The 19,757-nt window shown below is 38.1% G+C and overlaps 1 protein-coding gene across 6 annotated transcripts in view; it reads left to right on the plus strand.

Moving 5' to 3' along the window:
* The window catches only part of LUBEL (Linear Ubiquitin E3 ligase), a 371,419-nt gene that overhangs the window by 283,427 nt on the left and 68,235 nt on the right, over positions 1-19,757 (plus strand). For 4 of the 6 annotated variants that reach the window (XM_067145436.2, XM_067145435.2, XM_067145441.2 and 1 more), the window contains 4 exons: positions 3,560-3,853; positions 4,052-4,201; positions 6,340-6,603; positions 16,059-16,311. In XM_067145436.2, coding sequence (XP_067001537.2) covers positions 3,560-3,853; positions 4,052-4,201; positions 6,340-6,603; positions 16,059-16,311 — 961 coding nt within the window. Of the gene's footprint in view, positions 1-3,559; positions 3,854-4,048; positions 4,202-6,339; positions 6,604-16,058; positions 16,312-19,757 lie in introns of all 6 variants that reach the window. The other 2 variants (XM_067145439.2, XM_067145440.2) reach the window with 2 other exon arrangements.

A 19,757-nucleotide genomic window follows, 5' to 3' on the forward strand; every position in this document is an offset into this window, starting at 1 on the left:
GAGGGCCAAATTCTATAAAAATGTTTTTCTATTTATTGGGTAGCTTTCCAATTTGCTTTATAAATTATTAAAGCATTTATATCAGCTCTATTCAACAGCCATAGAATATTGCTAGTGGCACTTTCTTGTGATAAAGGAAGCAGTGTATGTGCCAGACAGCTGATCCACAGTGTCCATGCCTCCGATGGTCATATTGTAGTCCAAGATAATTTCTGGCTTGTTATTTTCCTCAGCAACAATTCCCTCATTATGCACGATCGACAACTGAACTGCTATTTATTCCTTTTAGGAACGTATGACACTCGAGTTCTTCTGATATCCACAAATACTTGAACCCACTGGCCAATCTTTATATGGTAGAAATTGGCTTGGAATATCTCTCTTGTTCCAATTGTTCCAATCATGGTGATACCTTGTGCCAGGAGAGATAATGCTGTTGGGTAACTGGTATACCTATTCAATCCAACAATCTGTGATATCAACCTCTCAACGATATCGATGAGCTTGCTTGAGACACAAAAAGAATCCTTCTGGCTGTTTGCCACAATGATCTTCAATGTTCAAAGTGAAGAACGTTTTTGCAACATACGTAGCAAATACTTTGATCCCATATTTGGCAGGTTTGCCAAGGATGAATTGAAAAAGCTGCATCTCCTGTTAAATGGCTCAAGTATTTTCATCAACAGTGACAAATTCATTCAAATTATAGTAGGATTTACAATATTTTGTGATATGCCTAGGACTTTTTCAATTGGGAGCTAGCTTGTCACTTTTCAGTCAGTCGGCTCTTGTGTCCTTGTTGTCAAATCTCATTCACCTCAAAAATTGTAAATATCACCCAATCAGGCACATAAAATCTGAATACCACTACCATCAGTTGCCCAGAGTTCCTTTACACTTGTATGGCTTCCCTTTTTCAGTACCAGTCATGTTGTATAGCAAACCAAGCAATGCTAACATTTCATTTTTAGTCATTTGTCTGCAATTTCTCTCCCTTGTGCATTGAGTTCTACTTTTATTCTGTCAATATATACAAGTTTGTGCATGCATTTAGCTCATCAATTACACTATCATCAATTACAAAAGAAAAAGCTTCTATTACTTCCATTTCCCATGCAGCCCAGGTAAGTTTCAAATAATTTTTCTCTGGTTAGTCTTGGAAAATTTAGAATAATGCACTTTCCACCAACGTGTAGTTCCATCTCGGCCTGTATAAGCATCTCTAGAATCTTCATCACTGTCTTATTTGTCACTACAGTCCAATTCAAAATGGGAATCATGATCACAGTCATAACTGTCTATCACTTCCTCCTCCCCTTCAGAAAATATAACCTCATTTATATCATTATCTTCTCCTTCTTCTATTTCTCATACAATATCATTAATATCTTCTTTTCAATTGAGATCTGAAGGTAAATTAAGTAGTATGAATATGTAATACAAGATGTCTACAGCCTATATATGAAGGTTCTGAAAATAAAAACATCATTTACGTACATGACCGGCAGTGCGGTGCAATTTTGATCCACAGATGACCTTCAAATCTTCACTTAATTCCTTCAAACACTCCTTGTCATAGAGAAATTGTAAACACAACTGAAATCTTTAATAAACCCTTTTTAATGTGCATCTGTCATTGTTGCATCAAAAAATCAAAAAGACATTTCACTGGTAGCATATTTGCACCAAGGGACAATGACCTAGATGTTAGGCCCCTTTAAACACCAATCACCATCATCATCATCATCATCATCATCATCATCATCATCATCATCATCATCATCATCATCATCATCATATTTGTACCAGCACTGCTGCTTCAGGGTTAATTTCATGTTATTGGTTAATATAGATTTATTTGTATGTTTTCATAAATACCCTGTATATATCTGTTCACAATTTATGTATATAGTATACAATATATATATATATATATATATATATATATATATATATATATATATATATATATATATATATATATGCATTGGTATTGAGCTTTATCTAAAGATTTTACTAAGTCTCTTAAGAGATTTTAACTGTGTGAATTATAAGAAAATACAGGAATTTAGACTGAAACTGCTTTAGTTCCTGTCTACAACATCATTTTGACTAAAGCAAGTACCTAACATTCCTAAGATGTTGTTTCTTTTCAGTTTGTAAGTTTTATAATATGAAAAATATGGTAGTTTATACCATCTTCATGGCAATAAATACACAGTATATATGTACAGTATATGTTACACATTTCAACTTTTTACACAGCATTTTATAAATAACACTACATTTGCTACCTTGAAAAATGCTGTATATTTGCAAAATTTCAGAAATATCACTACTCGGTATAATAGATTCTTATTAGTGTGAAACTTGATAAGTTACATAGAACTTTAGACTGATATATATTGGATATATTTATGAAGAAGTCATCAAGGTAGATGGCAATAAAAAAGAGAGACAGTATCCTAGTCATTTCATAACAAACTTTCCTAGTAGTATTATGTATGTATGGATATTATCTTCTCATATTTTAAAAATTAATTATTAGACTCACTTGACTCTTTAGACTTTACTCCTCAATATTTACATTTCAAATCTTTGACATGTTACTCTTAAATATAAGGCTCCAGAAGAAGGACGAGTAAAGATTATTAAGGTCAGCACTCTCCAGATTTTTATTAAAATAATAATTTATGTTCATGTTTATTCTTTCAAACTTTCAGTTAACTTAGAGTGATCTCTTTTTTGGGATTTAAACATTGTTTTTAATATAATCATCACAGAGTTCTGACAGACACTAACACATGGGATTCCAGCATGTTAATGAAGCTATTACATTTGATGTTTAATACCAAATAAATGAATTATAGATGTTGGTTTAATTAACATATTTCTGCCATGTCAAATGACAGTCTAGTAGCTTGTAGGTACATAACAGTAGATTAAATTGCATTTAACACTTAATCACCACTGAATCTTAATTACATCTTGAAACTGAAAGCTGGCTTATACAAATACTTATCTAGATTGTATCTCTGATGCAAACTCTAAGTGTGCCTTCCAAGCAACATGGAGATCTTAGGTTCAAGTTCTCAACAAGACCAACATTTTTACCTCTAAGGTTGTCCGTACATAACAGATTTTCATCTGATTTCACAGAGCATAACTCAAACACAACAACAATTTTAAAGAAAAGAAACCAAGCAAGTAATGAAAAATGGTATATACCTAGGAAATGTTAACTGCTAGAATGACCGTTAATTAAGAAAGAAATGCTCTCATAACTCTTATGAAAACTTAAAAAGAGGACAGTGATCATACAAAACAAATATGGAAGGGATTATTAAAATTTAAAGTTACATTCAGTAAGTACTGCTAAACTCTCACTTAACCAAAAAAATTATTTGACTGCTATTTGATGCAAAGAAACCTACTATACAAAATGAAAAAATTATGGTTGCTAAAACCTAACAATTATATGCTATGTGAAGTACAATACACTTATAGTTCCTTTTGACTTTTGTTCATGCAGCATTCCTCAGTTGGCTTTCTGTTCCAGAGCCTGCCTCCATCAGCCTCTGGTGAGTTGAGTCCTAGTTTTGGCAGTAGATACTTGGATGAAGAGGTGATGATGTACTCAGAAAAACAGATGGGCTCCTACTTTGGAGGTACCGTCGGTGATCTACGTAGGGATGAATATGATTCCAGAGGTCGGTCGATACTGGAAACTAAACGCAATCCTCCTCTGGGTGAAAGTGCTCGCAGCCATATGGACCTTCGTCGTGCTGCTGATCACTGGGAACCCAGGAGATCTTCATATGCAGAACCTCCAGGATACAATAATTATCCAAGGGTGTGAATGGATGACTGTAGTAGGACAAATGTCTTGCTCATTTTCTTGTAATTTATTTTTAAGATATCAGGAGTAATAAACTTTAGAGAGACAAATTTTATGAGGTGTGGTTTTCAGTGTCTCTAATGATATTAAAACAATGTAATATAGGGTTGTGTGTGGAGCTATTTACTAAGATGTTCTGTTATTTACCAGCAGCTATTGGACAGACCAGTTCGCAGGAACAGCATAGGGGGTAGAGCAGTGTCACAACCCCCAGACAATCTTGGGAACCTCACAGAAATTGTACAAAGACAGCGCACTGATGCTATGAAGTCCCAAGGGCTGGAGCTGGTGAAACTGCTCAGGGTAAGAACTATTTATTTATTATAAAACAGTATTCATCCAGAGTCATTAAGACATTCCCTTCCTTTTTGTAAAAGCATGAGCCATTTATATGACAGGAATTATCTAAGGGTGTGAATGGATGATTGTTGTAGGATAATAATGTTATGCTCAATTTTTTGTGATTTTCATTTATCTTGTATGTTATATAAACAAAAAAATAACTAATTTAAACTTTTGCTTCATACCTCACATTAAGTATACAAAAGTTGAAAGCAGGTTCAGTTCAATTTTTGCCTGTGTTTGTTTGTTTGTTTGTTTGTTTGTTTGTTTGTTTGTTTGTTTGTTTGTTTGTTTGTTTGTTTGTTTGTTTGTTTGTTTGTTTGTTTGTTTGTTTGTTTGTTTGTTTGTTTGTTTGTTTGTTTGTTTGTTTGTAGCAACATCAGGGGGAATTGCTCAATAGGATTTCTTGAAACTCTGTATTTTAAGTTCAAGGATAACCAGAGTATGCACTAGACTATATATAATTTTATTAGTAAATAGTGGCATAACAATATTCTTCTTCTTCCTCTCCTCCTAGCGTCTGTCCCACCTAGGTGTAGGGTCCACATTTTTTTCATGCTGATTGCTATTTCTGTAAATCAAGGGCATCATTGGGGCTGACAATGAGGAGTTTCATGTCCTCCTTCAGCTATTTCTTTAGTCGGTCACAGGGTAAGTGTCCTTCTAGACTGAGGCTAAACACCTTTCTGGCCACAGCCATACCAACGCATATGAGCTTCTTGCATTTTTTCTTGGATGGACACCGTCTCTGTTTGTGATATAGTCTAGTCTCGTGAAACCCAGCATTCATTGGAGTATGCATATTTCCAAGACATGCACAGAGCTTGCTCACGTTTGATGGTGATCAGCCAACATTCGGATCCATAAAGGGCGACTGCGCACACGGCACTCTTGTAGGCCTTGACAGTCACAGATGACTCCAGTGACCTGTCTCCACTTTAGCCACGTGGCCTTGACATGATCACAGGTATTGGGAAGGGTGTCACCATTTACATAAGTGAGAGACCCAAGGTAATTAAACAGGCCTGCTTTGTTTAGATCCTGGCCACCAATTTGAATGGTTCCATCTGTCTGTTTTCTTGATGTTTATCTGCAGTTCTTGTTTCACAGCCTGGCTTCCCATGCTTGTGTTTGTTCCTGAAGATTCTGATGCTCTTCGCTAGCCAAGTAAACCTCATCGGTGTATAGGAACATCCATCAGTGTGGTGCTTGGATGTCTGCCATCACTATGTCCATGCAAAGGTTGAATAGCATAGCTGACAGAGCCAATTAGCATGATCTTGGCAATGTTGTAGAGATAGATATCAAGGATGCACTCTAAGATCTTCACTTTATGATAGAGCACTCTTTGATATCACCCTTGCTCTCCCAAATGGGCACCATAACTCAGGCGGTCCAGGCTTGTAGCGTTGCACCTTCTTCCAGAATATTAGCAATATTAAGGGGACCAAAATAGGCAATGTCAAATTTCTCCAGGCAGTTTAATGGCATGTGAGGTCAATCTGGAAGTCCCACATAGTAAAAGACTTGATCGAGTCTACTATTGTTATGACAAGACTTCAGTTTATCCCAAATAACTGTCTCAATGCCAAGTTGATAAATCATTTGATTGTTCTTAGAAATGTTTATTAGAAAGGAGTGAAGAAGTTATTAAGTTCTTTATAAATGTGAAGTTTTCACTAAATGTACTGCTTCCTGTCACAGACGAAGAGGTTATATGAGTTGTCCCAGCACCAACCAATGACAGCACAGATTGTAAAATGGCAAAATGTATTAAACTTTACACTATGATGGTACTGTAGACTACAGTAATTCTTAATTCTATTAAAACCAACTCTTGAAACATTTGTTAAAAAATATCATGAGAGTGACTGTTTCCTGTTAGCAAACAAGATTGTTTCTTTCTTCAGTATTTTAAGAACTGTTATTATTTTGAGGGATTATGCAAAAAAAAAAAAAAATGATACGAGACCGTTGCAAACTATTAATTCTTAAGGTACTTCTTAAATTTTATAAGAAGTTTAGACTGTCTCCTTCTGCCATTTTTATTTGTTTATTCACTTTATATATGGTGAGTGAGCAGAATCTACTTGTTACAGGAAGCTGAGCAACACAACTTCACCACAGAAGATCTTCAAGTAGCCATGAGTCACTGCGGAGACAAGAATCCCATTACATGGCTACAAGAGAACTGGCGCAACATGATCGACACTGTTGTAACACTCGCTACTAACTATGGTCATGAACGAAAGGAGAATAACATTGGAACAATTTCTGTAGCAGAGGCTCGCGATGCTTTACGTCTGCACAAGGGCAACGTATGGTCTGCAGTCACTGAATGTGTGGAACAGCGCCAGAAAAAGGTTTGTTATACCTCTTATTTCATTTCATTTCTTTAAGATATTCAATTCAGATTATCCAGTGATAAAATTAAATACAGGTAAATGAATAAATTCACATTAAAAGTTTTATAATGTGACCTATAGATAAACGTATTTATATCTTTGAAATATTTAAAGCAGAAACATGGTTATCAATGGGTATAAGTATTCAAATGATTAAGTTATTCATTACTTAAATATGAAAAATTGATTGTTCAATTTCCTAAATTGCTTTCAGAATGCACCATTTTCAAAACATACAGTTATACATTTTACTATTCAGATTGCCGACCGACCTACCTACCTACCTACCTACCTACTAGCATTTAGGACTCTTGCCCAGATGGCAGAATTCCCTATCACAGATTTCAAAAAACTTGGAAAGGTAGCTCACCTGGTAGCCATGATAATTAAGGCATCGAGTCTATAAGGTCTGACACCAGTTCGAGTCCTGTTGGTAGAGAAAGTTTTCACTGTCAGAACGTTGGCCACCAGGGTAGGAGAGGTGGCGGTATATAATATTAAATCACTAGATTGTGTGCCAAAAGTCTGGATTCAGTTCCAAACCTCTTCGCAGTGTTCATATGGAGTGAGGACATATGATGCTCTTGACTGTGATTCGTCCATTGGATGGAGACGTTTAGCCTTGAGCAGACCCCTTGGTGTTATTTAACAAGAGTAGGCTATGTGCTGACACCAGGTTTTACACTCTCCCTACCTCTTTATCACCACCACCACCACCACCACCACCATCATCATCTCACATTCAGATGTGCATGTCACCCATGGGAGTCAAATAGAAAAATCTTCACCAGGCGAACCCAACATTTCCTCGGACTCTCCTAGCACTAAATAAAATAAATAAATAAATAAATAAATAAATAAATAAATAAATAAATAAATAAATAAATAACATCTTCAAAGGTGTGACAGTGATACATATTCCAACACAATAGACAAGGATGAAATGAACATATTGAAAACATCAGAAAATTGTACGTCCAGCAGTTTTAGCTCATATCAGCTACCTCCAGGTAAAAAACACACCAAACTATTGAAACATTTGTATTAGTCAATATGATGCAAATCATTTACTGAGTGATGAAAGTGGAGAAAGGGAGTACTTTCCATACTTGCATGATAAATAAATGAACAAAAGACATAATATTCATCATTATCATCATTGGTTTGCAGTCCTAAGACTGATCATTGCCATAAAAGATTTCCAGATCATCCTGATAGTGGAGCTTCCTTCACTGTTACATAATTCTGTGCCTGAATGTCAATTAGAATTTGTTGAACACGTTCACTGCTTTGCAAGTCACATGTGTCTTGTACAACACTAAAATGTGGTGCTGGACAAAGCACAGATTTTATTCCTATGCTGCTACAGTGATAACTTTGCATAACAGTATGACAGCTAGTCACAGGGGGTATCTATGATGTTCTATGGCATAGGTGTAAGTTTAACAACTACCTTTTACCACGAGGCACTGGTGACTCATGATGCATGGATGTAATACAGCTTTTACTATTTGCTAAACAAGTCACCAGTGCCCCTCATTTTTACTAGATGGCCCACTCAACTGCAGTGAACAATAGGAGCTATACATTGTTAATCGAGTATTATCGTGCTGTAACCATCATTATAGGCTGGCAAAAATATGTTGCCAGAGTATGTGAATATCCTTGTCAGTGTGTGAAGTAACCACAAGATTTACAATTGGGCATCTTTTCTATGCAGCATCATGGTAAGAACATTACTTATAAACAGATTAAATCATCTTATTCTCAATTATAAGCATAAAAAGCTATGTAATGTGTGTGTGTGAATTGTTTCAGATGAAATGTAGATTAGTAGACTGTGAGCTACCCAGAGAGTGTCTTAGTTCGGACTTTTCACAATGAACCAGGAGATCTCGTTTAGAAAAACAATTAGAGGAGTCAGATATTGAGGATGTTTTAGGATATGAATATATCGAATGTAGTGATATTGAAGATTCCAATTTTTTATTATCAAGTGCCCTCTAGAACTGGCACAGAGGTAAATGATAGCCACAGTGAAAGTGACAGTGAACAAGCTAAAACACAATCAGGAAAAGCAGACTGCTCTTGGGGTGATATAACCAGGAATGCTTTACGCTTCACTGTTTCTTGTGGGGAAGCAAAGGTTCAGTTGCAGTTAGAAGAGGAACACCCCATTGATATATATACTCTCACTTCGTGGATGACAGTCTGCTAGAAATGATGGTTCAGAAAACCAGCAGGTATGCCATACAATTTAAACAAAATCATCATGAGAAAAGCAAATCCAGAAATATGAAATGGAAGGAAACTAATATTAAAGAAATGAAACAGTTTCTATAGAAGTATCATGTGTATGGGTCTTGTTCCTCACCCAACTATCAAATCATACAGGTCCAAGAATGAATCATATAATGCGCGACTTATTGGCTGGGTTATAGCACAGGACTGTTTCCTTCTTCTCCTGAGATTCTGGCACTTTGCAGACAATGAAGCTAACCATCAACCAGGCGATTGTCTCTGTCGAATCCAACACCTCCTTGGTAAATTAAACCAAAATTTTGAGAATGCCTTGACAATGGGGAAAGAAATGGTTATAGATGAAACTATGGTTCCTTGGAGAGGCCTTTTAGTTTTCAGAATGTACATTCCTAACAAAACTCACATATATGGAGTTAAAGGGTATAAACTGTGTACCAAAGAAGACTATAGTTAGAACAAAATCTATGCAGGAAAATCCAGTGTGAGTGAAAGCTGAGTGGGTCATACTCATTCTGTTGTAATGGAGCTCCTATGTGGATTCTAAATGAAGGCAAAACTTCTGTGCTGATAATTTCCAAACCAGTGTACCTCTGGCAGAAGAACTTCTGAGGAACTAAACATTTGTGTGTGTTATTCTTCATAGCAATAGATGTGAACTACTCTTGACAGTGAAACAGAAAATGAAGAAAGGAGAGGTGGTGGGTAAGATGTGTCAACACGGTACTCGAGTTATCAAGTGGCTTGACAACTGACTTGTTCTAATTCTTTCAACACTGCCAAGCCATAGTGACTGTCTAGTAGACTCTGGAAAGAAAAACAGAGTGAACCTGTCAGGAAGCCTCTCCCTGTTCTCAATTACAGTGGAGCTAAAAAGAAAGTCAACTTCAGCGACCAAATGTCTTCATATTATTCAGGTCTACAGAAGGATTAAAATGGTGCAGGAAAATTGCCCTAGAAGTTAACATTGAAATGGCCTTGATTACTGCTTGGCACTCTATTAAAGATGGAAGGACCAGCCACGAAAGTTCGAAGATGATGTGTAGTTTGCTATATAACTCGGCGAGAATGTGGCACATCAAAAGGCACTGAGAAGAAACCAAAGCAGGTGACAAAGTACTGTGAGGAATGCCAAAACAAATCATTCATGTGCATTAGATTTTTTAACAAAGTTCATAAATTCTAACATTGAACTTATTGTGTTCAAAATCAAAATTTCCATTGTATAATAATAAAATTATTGAAATCATGAGTGTAAATATTTTAGAGAATTTTGAGATTAGTGAAAATGAAATGGCGTACGGCTTTTAGGGCCAGGAGTGTCCAAGGACAAGTTTGGCTCGCCGAATGCAGGTCTTTTGATTTGACTCCCTTAGGCGACCTGCGTGTCTTGATGAGGATGAAATGATGATGAAGACGATATACACCCAGCCCCCGTGCCTGCAAAATTAACCAATTAAGGTTAAAATTCCTAACCCTGCCGGGAATAGAACCTGGGACCCCTGTGACCAAAGGCCAGCAGGCTAACCATTTAGCCATGGAGCCAGACTTTGATATCAGTGAAAAATATAGACAATTAGGTTTAAATAGAGAACAGTACTATTTTAAAAATATTATTTTAAATTCATGTGCAGTGCCTTTATTATTAAAAATAATGAAACCAAACCCCATGGTGCAACAGCCCCTAAGGGCTTGGCCTACCAAGCGACTGCTGCTCACCCCGAAGGCCTGAAGATTATGGGGTGTCATGTGGTCAGCATGATGAATCCTCTCGGCCGTTATTCTCGGTTTTTCTAGACCAGGATCACCATCTCACTGTCAGATGGCTCCTCAATTGTAACCACGCAGGTTGAGTGGAACTCGAACCAGCCCTCAGATCCAGGTAAAAATCCCTGACCTAGCTGAGAATCAAACCCAGGGCCTCTGGGTAAGAGGCAGGCACGCTACCCCTACACCACAAGGTCGGCGCCTTTATTATAAATCAAATAAATATGTTCATTTATTGTTTTCTAAATACCCATTTATACTCATATAAATCAACCTTTACCAGCATGTATTATCCGCACACTTTATCTTGCTGCATTTACACTCTAGTGCTGAATCGGTCGACCTCGGCGATCTTCGAGATTCGTACTGGCAACCTTTGAAACACAAACTATGAATCACTTAAGCATCGTTGTGCGACATCTGGCGTACACTTTACGTACTAGTACTGTTGTTGTTTACACAACAAAGCCAAAGTATAGAATTCATGCTAGAAACAAGATTCGCATCGAGAAATGTTTTATAATGTTATATAATGTGTATGTGACATAGTTGTTGGTTTAAGATGATAACGGTTTAGAAATTTCATATCGATCGATCATATTCTCGATTCAATTCAGATTTCATTTTCATTCAGTTAGCAGCACCAGGCAGCACTATCGATGCCGGGACAGCTCCCTCCTTACTCCTCACCCCCGTACACAAATGCACCAAGATAAAGTGTGCGGATAATAGAAAGGGATGTTAATGCACTGTTCTGTGCTATGTGAGGCACAAGTGACTTGTGAACTTCAATGATCATTGCCGTTAAAGCAAACACTGGTGGATCCCCCTCCTGAGGAATGTGAAAACTTGACATGACCTGCAGCTGCCAATCTCACTATTTCGAAGTAATATACTTTTGCCATCCACCAGCAGCTCGCAGAACTACTTCCGTAGCACAAGTCACATGTGCCTCATGATGCATACCAGACCTCCTAATAATGATGATGCTTGTTGTTTAAAGAGGCCTAACATCGAGGTCATCGGCCCCTAATGGTACGAAATGAAATAACAAAAATTTCAATTTCATCCACTGATCAAAATAAAATAAAAAATGTCATGAAGAATGAAGGAATGGACATAAACCCAACAGAAAATAAAATAAACAAACAAACAAACAAACAAAAACAGTGGATCAGACTCAAAAAAGGATCACAAATAATAGTATTACTGACCAAGGGACCACTCATAAAGCACAATGATGCTTGATGTCTACAGGGGTACAAAAACCACGTCTAAGGCCCCACAGAATGGTACACGTCGTGAGTAAAGTAGAACCATGGTATTTGTCATGTTGGGGTACTAATCAAAAGTAGCGAAGACTCACGGTGTTCCACACAAGGTGGTACTACTCACAAGTATTGTACTTCGTACAGGTAACACAAACCTATGGTGTTTCTCACACAATGGAGCCACTCATAGCTAACACAAACCGATGAGTTTCCTCACCTAGGTGTACTAGTCACGGGTGCCGGTCCCACGGGCCCCGTGGTTTTCCTCACATAGTGGATACTAATCACAGGCAACGCAGACCCACGGTGTCGCTCCTATAGTGGTACAACTCACAGGCAACGCCCAGACCCGCGGTGTTGCTCACATGGGTACGACGCACGGGTACTGGAAACCCCCCGGCCAGGCTGCTACTAATCACACACCCATTTCGTACCGAATATAGTGGTACAACTCGCAAGTACAAGCAACCCATAGTGTTCCCCGCGTGATGGTACGAATCAAAAGTGGTTTCATGGTTCTAATTCAATCATCCCTTGGTCGCCCCTTTTAGTCACCTCTCACGACAGGCAGGGGATACCGTGGGTGTATTATTCATCTGCGTTCCCCACCCACAGGGGGTAAGCAGAGAGAGAAAAGAAGAAGGGATCCGTCACTTTGAAAGATGAAGTAACGGAAGAAGAAAGGCAAGGGCCACGAAGGGTGTGAAATGAAAGACTCCTTAGGCCTCGAATGCTCTAATACCGTCGGGGCCGGAAAAGAACAAGAGTTGACCAAGGGAGATCAGACAGGATAGACGAAAGTGAGGAGCCTGGCACAAGTAAGTGGAAGCAATGCCAAGACTCAGCTAAGGGCCCCGTTGTCACCAATCCACACTCCCAAGTTGTGAGCCCCTTGGGCCCCTGTTAGTCGCCTCTTACGACAGGCAGGGGATACCGCGGGTGTATTCTGCATGAGCGTCCCCCACCCACAGAGGGTAGTGTGTTTGGTCCGCGAGAGGTATTTTATTTCCCTTAAGTCCGCCGGCAAGCCGGTTAGGACCCCCCTATCCGCCACCTGGGACGCACCACGTGGGAGTATCACCTCTCCCCCTGCTACGCCAGCATAGTAGGTTCTTGGTAACTTCCTAATAAGTAAGGTTACAAGTAATAGTTTATAATAACATCTGCTACCACTGTGCAAACACATTGTTACACAGAAACATATTTTAACGCAAGGAGGAATGATAATAAATTGCACGAAATTAAAATCTAAACAAACAGGTTAACAAACATGACGGCTAAGAAAGGATAGTGTGGAAGGTGGCTAGGAACCATATCCAGGCGGTGGAAGGTATTGGCATTGCTGAAGAAGCAAAGTCAGTGATGATTCAAAATTAATATAGTTTACTTAAAATTAAATTGAAATGAAAGCTCAAATGATCCACAAAATTACACCTTTTAAAATCGGAAATAAATCAAACAATAATTATAATTATTACCCAGAAGGTCCCAATTCAGTGATTCTACTTCATACAACTTTAGGTCAGAACATTTCACACATGGCGTAATGTTTAAATTACATAAAAGTGACAGAAGGAATAAAATTTAGGTAACATAATACCGTTAGAAGGCTATTCATAGAAAATGAGGAAAAAACATTGAAGATAATTATCCTAGTGCAGCGCACCCTTAGTAGGCAGCCTCCTCAAAAACACTTCTGAGGAAGGTGCCTGTACTAAAAGTGAATACTTCTAGGATGACATAGAACAGAAAGACAGCCCCAAAGGGAAATTAATACTTTATCATTACATCGAAAGGCGTTGAACACACAATTTATGAAAACAACAAAATGGGAACTGTCTCTTTACAAATGTGACGTAACTTACCGAAAAGCTTAAGTCACATTAAAAAAATTTGGAAGCTGAAGGAAAACACGGGTAAGCTCCAGCGAGAGAAATTAAATGAAACACTACATTTGAAAATAAATACCTGAAAGATGAAAAAAATTAAGTGCTTACCTGGTGGAGGCACCAAGAAAACCCGTTACCTTGTAGAAGGCAACCTTTCTCTTCACTGGTCAAACAGAAAAGACGCCTTGGAAGAGCAAGGCTCTAGCAAAACGCTTCTCTCCGGAAATTAGGAAACCTTACAACAACCAATGAGCGTCCAAACTTTTTTATTCACCTACCAATCACACTTACGTTTATTTTCTCCAATTAGGGCCCAGAAATTAGTGCTGACAAAGAACATTGAGAAGCATCGAGAAGTTACGAAATCGATGCAATATGCTGAAACCGGAAATATCCCACGCCGATCCGGCGCGTGTGCTACAGGGTGTTTCCTAATACATCTTGCTTTAATCTTACCCACGACAAAGAAACAATCTTGAAGCCATAATAAATACATTACATACCAAATTAACACATAAACGTATACAATTCCTCGCCGTCTTCCAAGTCCAAGTAATCAAATCCAAGTAATCACTACACCAGCAAAGTACAGTATGAGACATCTGTGACTCATGATGCACACATGCTTAATGTCAACAGTGCAACAATAGTAGCATACATGTTAAGGAGTGTATTTCTAGGTCTTTTCCATAGGAGTTACCCTTCAAAGAAACCTTCTACCATAGTTCTCATTAAATTGTGATGGCGCATTGTGTGACCCTACCATAAAAGCTGACGGTTACAGACTGTGCACAGGATTGATATTTGTTGATTCACAGTGTCTAGAACTCTGGCATTTGGCATCTTATTTTTCTGCATCATGTTCATCATCTTATGATAATATCACATCTCAAAGGCTTTAAGACAGTTCTTTTCATTTTTATTTAGTGTCCACATTTCACAAGCATTGATCCTTGCCCTCTTGATAAAACTCAAATGCAGAAACAAACTTATCAGGTGCTGAGAAGAAATGAATGTAGAAGTAATGGGATTGATGAGGAGAGAACTTATCTATTTGAAGATGGCAGAGATTTTCTTTGTCCATTTGTGTTTCCACATTCATCTTGTCTCATCTTTTCACAACTGTGTTTATCCTATTATGTATCACTATTCATAATCTTTCCGTTTTATATATGACTTGATTTGACACTTGTTTGTTCCTTTTCATGTCTTAAATATGTTTTTTGTTACTAATTATACTGTATAGCCTCTGCTTTGACACTATTTAGGCTGCTTGCCTATCAGTTTCAACCACTTACTTTATCAGGTGGCAGAGAAATTGCAGGTCTATTGTATGACCAAATGCTGAGTTATTAAATTAATTTGGTTGGGTAAACACTGACTGTATTACGAAAGATCTTTTACATGCAGACATGACATGGAGTGCTGAATGGACATATTTCCACCCTGAAAATTTGTCTGCATCTGTTGGGTTTCAACTCATGATCTTGGAATCAAAGGGTAAAAATGGAAATTGAGAATGGCTTTTAGTGCGAGGAGTGTGCGAGGACATGTTCGGCTCACCATATGCAGGTCTTATGATTTGATGCCCATAGATGACCTGCACGTCATGATGAGGATGAAATGATGATAAAGACAACACATACACCCAGCCCCCGTGCCAGCAAAATTAACCAGTGATGGTTAAAATCCCCGACCCTGCCGGGATTCGAACCCGGGACCCCTGTGACCAAAGCCCAGCACGCTAACCATTTAGCCATGGAGCCAGACAATTAAAGGGTGATGAATTATTACTGATCCCCAGAGGGAGTTACTAAATGTGATTTGATAATGGACATACAGGCAAAAGTAATGCATGATTTTTATATTTTCAGCTAAATAATATTTCAGGAAAAATACTACCTCTACTATTATTAGATTTTTCAAAGCATTACTATACTCAGCTTGAGGTTTCATTTTATATATTAAACTTGGTAACAGATCCATTGGAAACATTTGTTTTGATGTACAATACAATAATGTTAAAGTGAATCTGTGCTCAGCTTGTAGTTTAATCTTCAGTCCCCTTTTAACAAAGCAATATATATATATATATATAAATGAAAGTACAAGAAGTAGTGTAAATAATAAAGTTTAGAGAGAAACAACAAAAATCTGTTGACTATGATTTTATGAAACTCCCTTGAGTATCACTCTTGATGTATTATTTTTCTTATCTTTATTCCAGTATGCAGACCTGCTGTCAAGAGGCAACTTCACTCGAGAAGACATTGTAACTTCTCTGACTGCAAATCATGGCAATCTTGAAGCAGCTTACCTTGAACTTAGTAAAACACAGCTAAAGCCATTCCTCATGCGTATATGGGGGCCACCAGTGGGGACGGACAATGAGAGTGGGAACATGAGCTTGGAGGATGGGGTGGGGGCATTTAACAGACTTCCAGAGTCCACTATCAAGAGTCCGCAAGCGCTTGATGAAGGTAAACGATACACCACGTATTTCTCCATTTTCAAATTTATCACAAAACCTATGTTCAAGAATAATAATGTAAAGAAGTAATTCAGCTAAATGTTTAGTGACTGTTATGTTTTTTCTTTTAGGAAAGAATATGACAAACTTATATACCTAAGAAAATAAGCACTCCATTTTGTTTATAGACTAATATCCCTTATAACCTCTGAGAACTGCAATTGATGGGAAGAGAGTCTATCTATTTGAAGACAATTGTAATACCGGTACCGTATAAAGATGTAGAGGTTGTTCTTGTCCTTTTGTATTTTCATGGTTCATTCGATTAGGAGATACTTTCTAAGTTCCTCTCTCTGTATATGACTCAAATTGAACATCTGTTTCATTAGTTAACACAAATCAGTTATACATTCATTAATAATAATAATAACGTGTGGTCTCCGAAGAAGTCTGGTGCGGGACTTTTGAGTTAGCACCGTATAGCCGATCAGCACATCTGCGAGGATGGGGGCCTACTATGATGAATTCTAATGCTCAAGGCAGTACACACGCTCAACCACCGAGTCACTGATGAAGCCAATGGAAGGTTAAAATCCCCGACCCGGCTGGAAATTGAACCCGGGAAACCCTGGGCCAAAGGCCAGCACACTAACCATTTAATTATGGAGCCAGACACACGTTCATTTACCCAGTCATTTACAAGTAGATCCATGTTTCAGAATCAAAAGTCTCAAGCTTAAATTTCTTGTAAATAGTTGCAAATACCTTTAGTTTGAAGAGTTCTTTCTTAATGAACTAATCTTTTTTTTTTTTTTGGGATATGAATAATTACACCTGTCAAAAAGAAAAGCATGTTATCCCCTTCCCCTTCCTCAGTAATTTAAAATTTATACTTTGTATTTCTTGTGTAAGTGAATTGTACTATTCTTCTTATTTTTTCAATGTGCTTTACGTCGCACCGACACAGGCAGGTCTAATGGCGACGATGGGATAGGAGAGAGCTAAGAGTGGGAAGAAAGCGACCGTGGCCTTAATTAAGGTACTGTCCCAGCATTTGCCTGGAGTGTAAATGGAAAACTATTGAAAACCATCTTCAGGGCTGCTGTTGGCGAGGTTCGAACCCACTATCTCCTGAATGCAAGCAGATAGCTACGTGACCCAAACCGCACAGCCACTTGCTCGGTGTACTATTCTTAGAGTAGATTTCAGTTTATACCTAGTGTTTGCTTTTCTTTTTATGTTTTTGTTGTTTGCATGACAAGTTCCTGCTTTCATTAGCATATTTACAGTTATTAATTGCCTGTCCAAGATTATTAGCCTCTTTCATTTAAGTGTTGACTAACTGAATTAGCCTAAGTTATTTTGTAATCAATAACCTCAGCAACCAGCATGAACCTAGAACTGCAATTGGCTATAAGCCATGTAATAGAAAACAGAGTAAAATAGAGTGGCATTTGAGCTGACACCATCTGAGCCAATTGAGTGTCACCTTTAATGCCCTATTTTCATTTTTACTAGTTGCTTTACCTTGCACCGACACAGATAGGTCTTATGGTGATGATGGGATAGGAAAGGGCTAGAAGTGGAAAGGAAGTGGCCGTGGCCTTAACCAAGGTACAGGTCAAGCACTTACCTGGTGTGAAAATGGGAAACCATGGAAACCATATTCAAGGCTGCTGACAGTGGAGTTTGAAGCTATTATCTCCTGAATGCAAGCTCACAGCTGCACGGTCATCTTGCTCGGTCTCTATTTTGGTAAAACAAAGTTTTTGTATGTGAATTAGAACGGCAAGAGAATGGAATCCAACAGTCACCAAAGGTATTCCTTTGCATGCTGACATGGCCAATAAATGAACATGTTATGAACTTCCTCATCTTCAAAATCTACCTATCTGAACCCATATCCAATCTCAGATCTGGTGAAGAAGAAGAATACGCCTTTTCATTTCCCAGGTTCTGACTAAATGAAGCATTTCCATTTTTAATGTTATTGGTTTCTACGTCCCACTGACTAGTTTTACGGGTTTGGAGATGCCGAGGTGCTGGAATTTTGTCCCGCAGGAGTCCTTTTATGTGCCAGTAAATCTACTGACATGAGTCTGACATATTTGAGCACCTTCAAATACCACCAGACAGAGCCAGGATCGAACCTGCCAAGCTGGGGTCAGAAGGCCAGCACCTCAACCGTCTGAGCCACTCAGCCCAGCATTTTTCCATTTTTCACAAAACCTAGACATCATCAGACCTTTCTGCAGACTCATCTTCATCAGTGATGTCATCAAGCAATAATTCAAGAATCTGTATGTCTTCCAGAGTTTTTCCCCTTCTCCTGTCAAAAATGTTATTTGCAAAAATAAAAAATAGCATGAAAGACAGTTTGCACCCTTGTCTCACTCCCAAATTTGACTATAAACTATTAACTCTAAGATTATTGCCCTCAGTCATTACTCTATATTACACTAATTCATACACATTCTCAATTGCGCTTGTCGTCGTCTACATGACTCCCTCATCTTCTTCAGCACTGATATTGAAATCACCCTCTTCCTCATACTGCCAGCTGTATACATCATGTTACTATTCCTAGAGAACAAGAAACTCACTACTTTCTCATAAACAAAGACAAAAGGAACCAGTTTAATGGTAATGATGTACCGGCATGATAAAGTATCATGCAAATCATTCAGGGTCACTAGCTATCATCCTGACTTGTCATTAAGTGGCTTTTGTATGTGGGAATAATAATAATAATAATAATAATAATAATAATAATAATAATAATAATAATAATAATAATAATAATAATAATAATAATAAACAATAACATACATACATACATACATACATTATCATTATAGACTGTTATGACTTTCAGCGTTCAGTCTGCAAGCCTCTGAGAATTTACTAAACGTCGCCACAATCCTCGATTTGCAACTAGTGTTGTGGCCTCATTTAGTTCTATACCTCTTATATTTAAATCGTTAGAAACCGAGTCTAACCATCGTCGTCTTGGTCTCCCTCTACTTCTCTTACCCTCCATAACAGAGTCCATTATTCTCCTAGGTAACCTATCCTCCTCCATTCGCCTCACATGACCCCACCACCGAAGCCGGTTTATGCATACAGCTTCATCCATCGAGTTCAGTTCTAAATTAGCCTTTATCTCCTCATTCCGAGTACCATCCTGCCATTGTTCCCACCTGTTTGTACCAGCAATCATTCTTGCTACTTTCATGTCTGTTACTTCTAACTTATGAATAAGATATCCTGAGTCCACCCAGCTTTCGCTCCCATAAAGCAAAGTTGGTCTGAAAACAGACCGATGTAAAGACAGTTTCGTCTGGGAGCTGACTTCCTTCTTACAGAATACTGGTGATCGCAACTGTGAGCTCACTGCATTTGCTTTACGACACCTTGATTCGATCTCACTTACTATATTACCATCCTGGGAGAACA

The sequence above is a fragment of the Anabrus simplex genome, chromosome 4 (genome assembly GCF_040414725.1).
Source record: "Anabrus simplex isolate iqAnaSimp1 chromosome 4, ASM4041472v1, whole genome shotgun sequence".
In the NCBI taxonomy this organism is placed as follows: domain Eukaryota; kingdom Metazoa; phylum Arthropoda; class Insecta; order Orthoptera; family Tettigoniidae; genus Anabrus; species Anabrus simplex.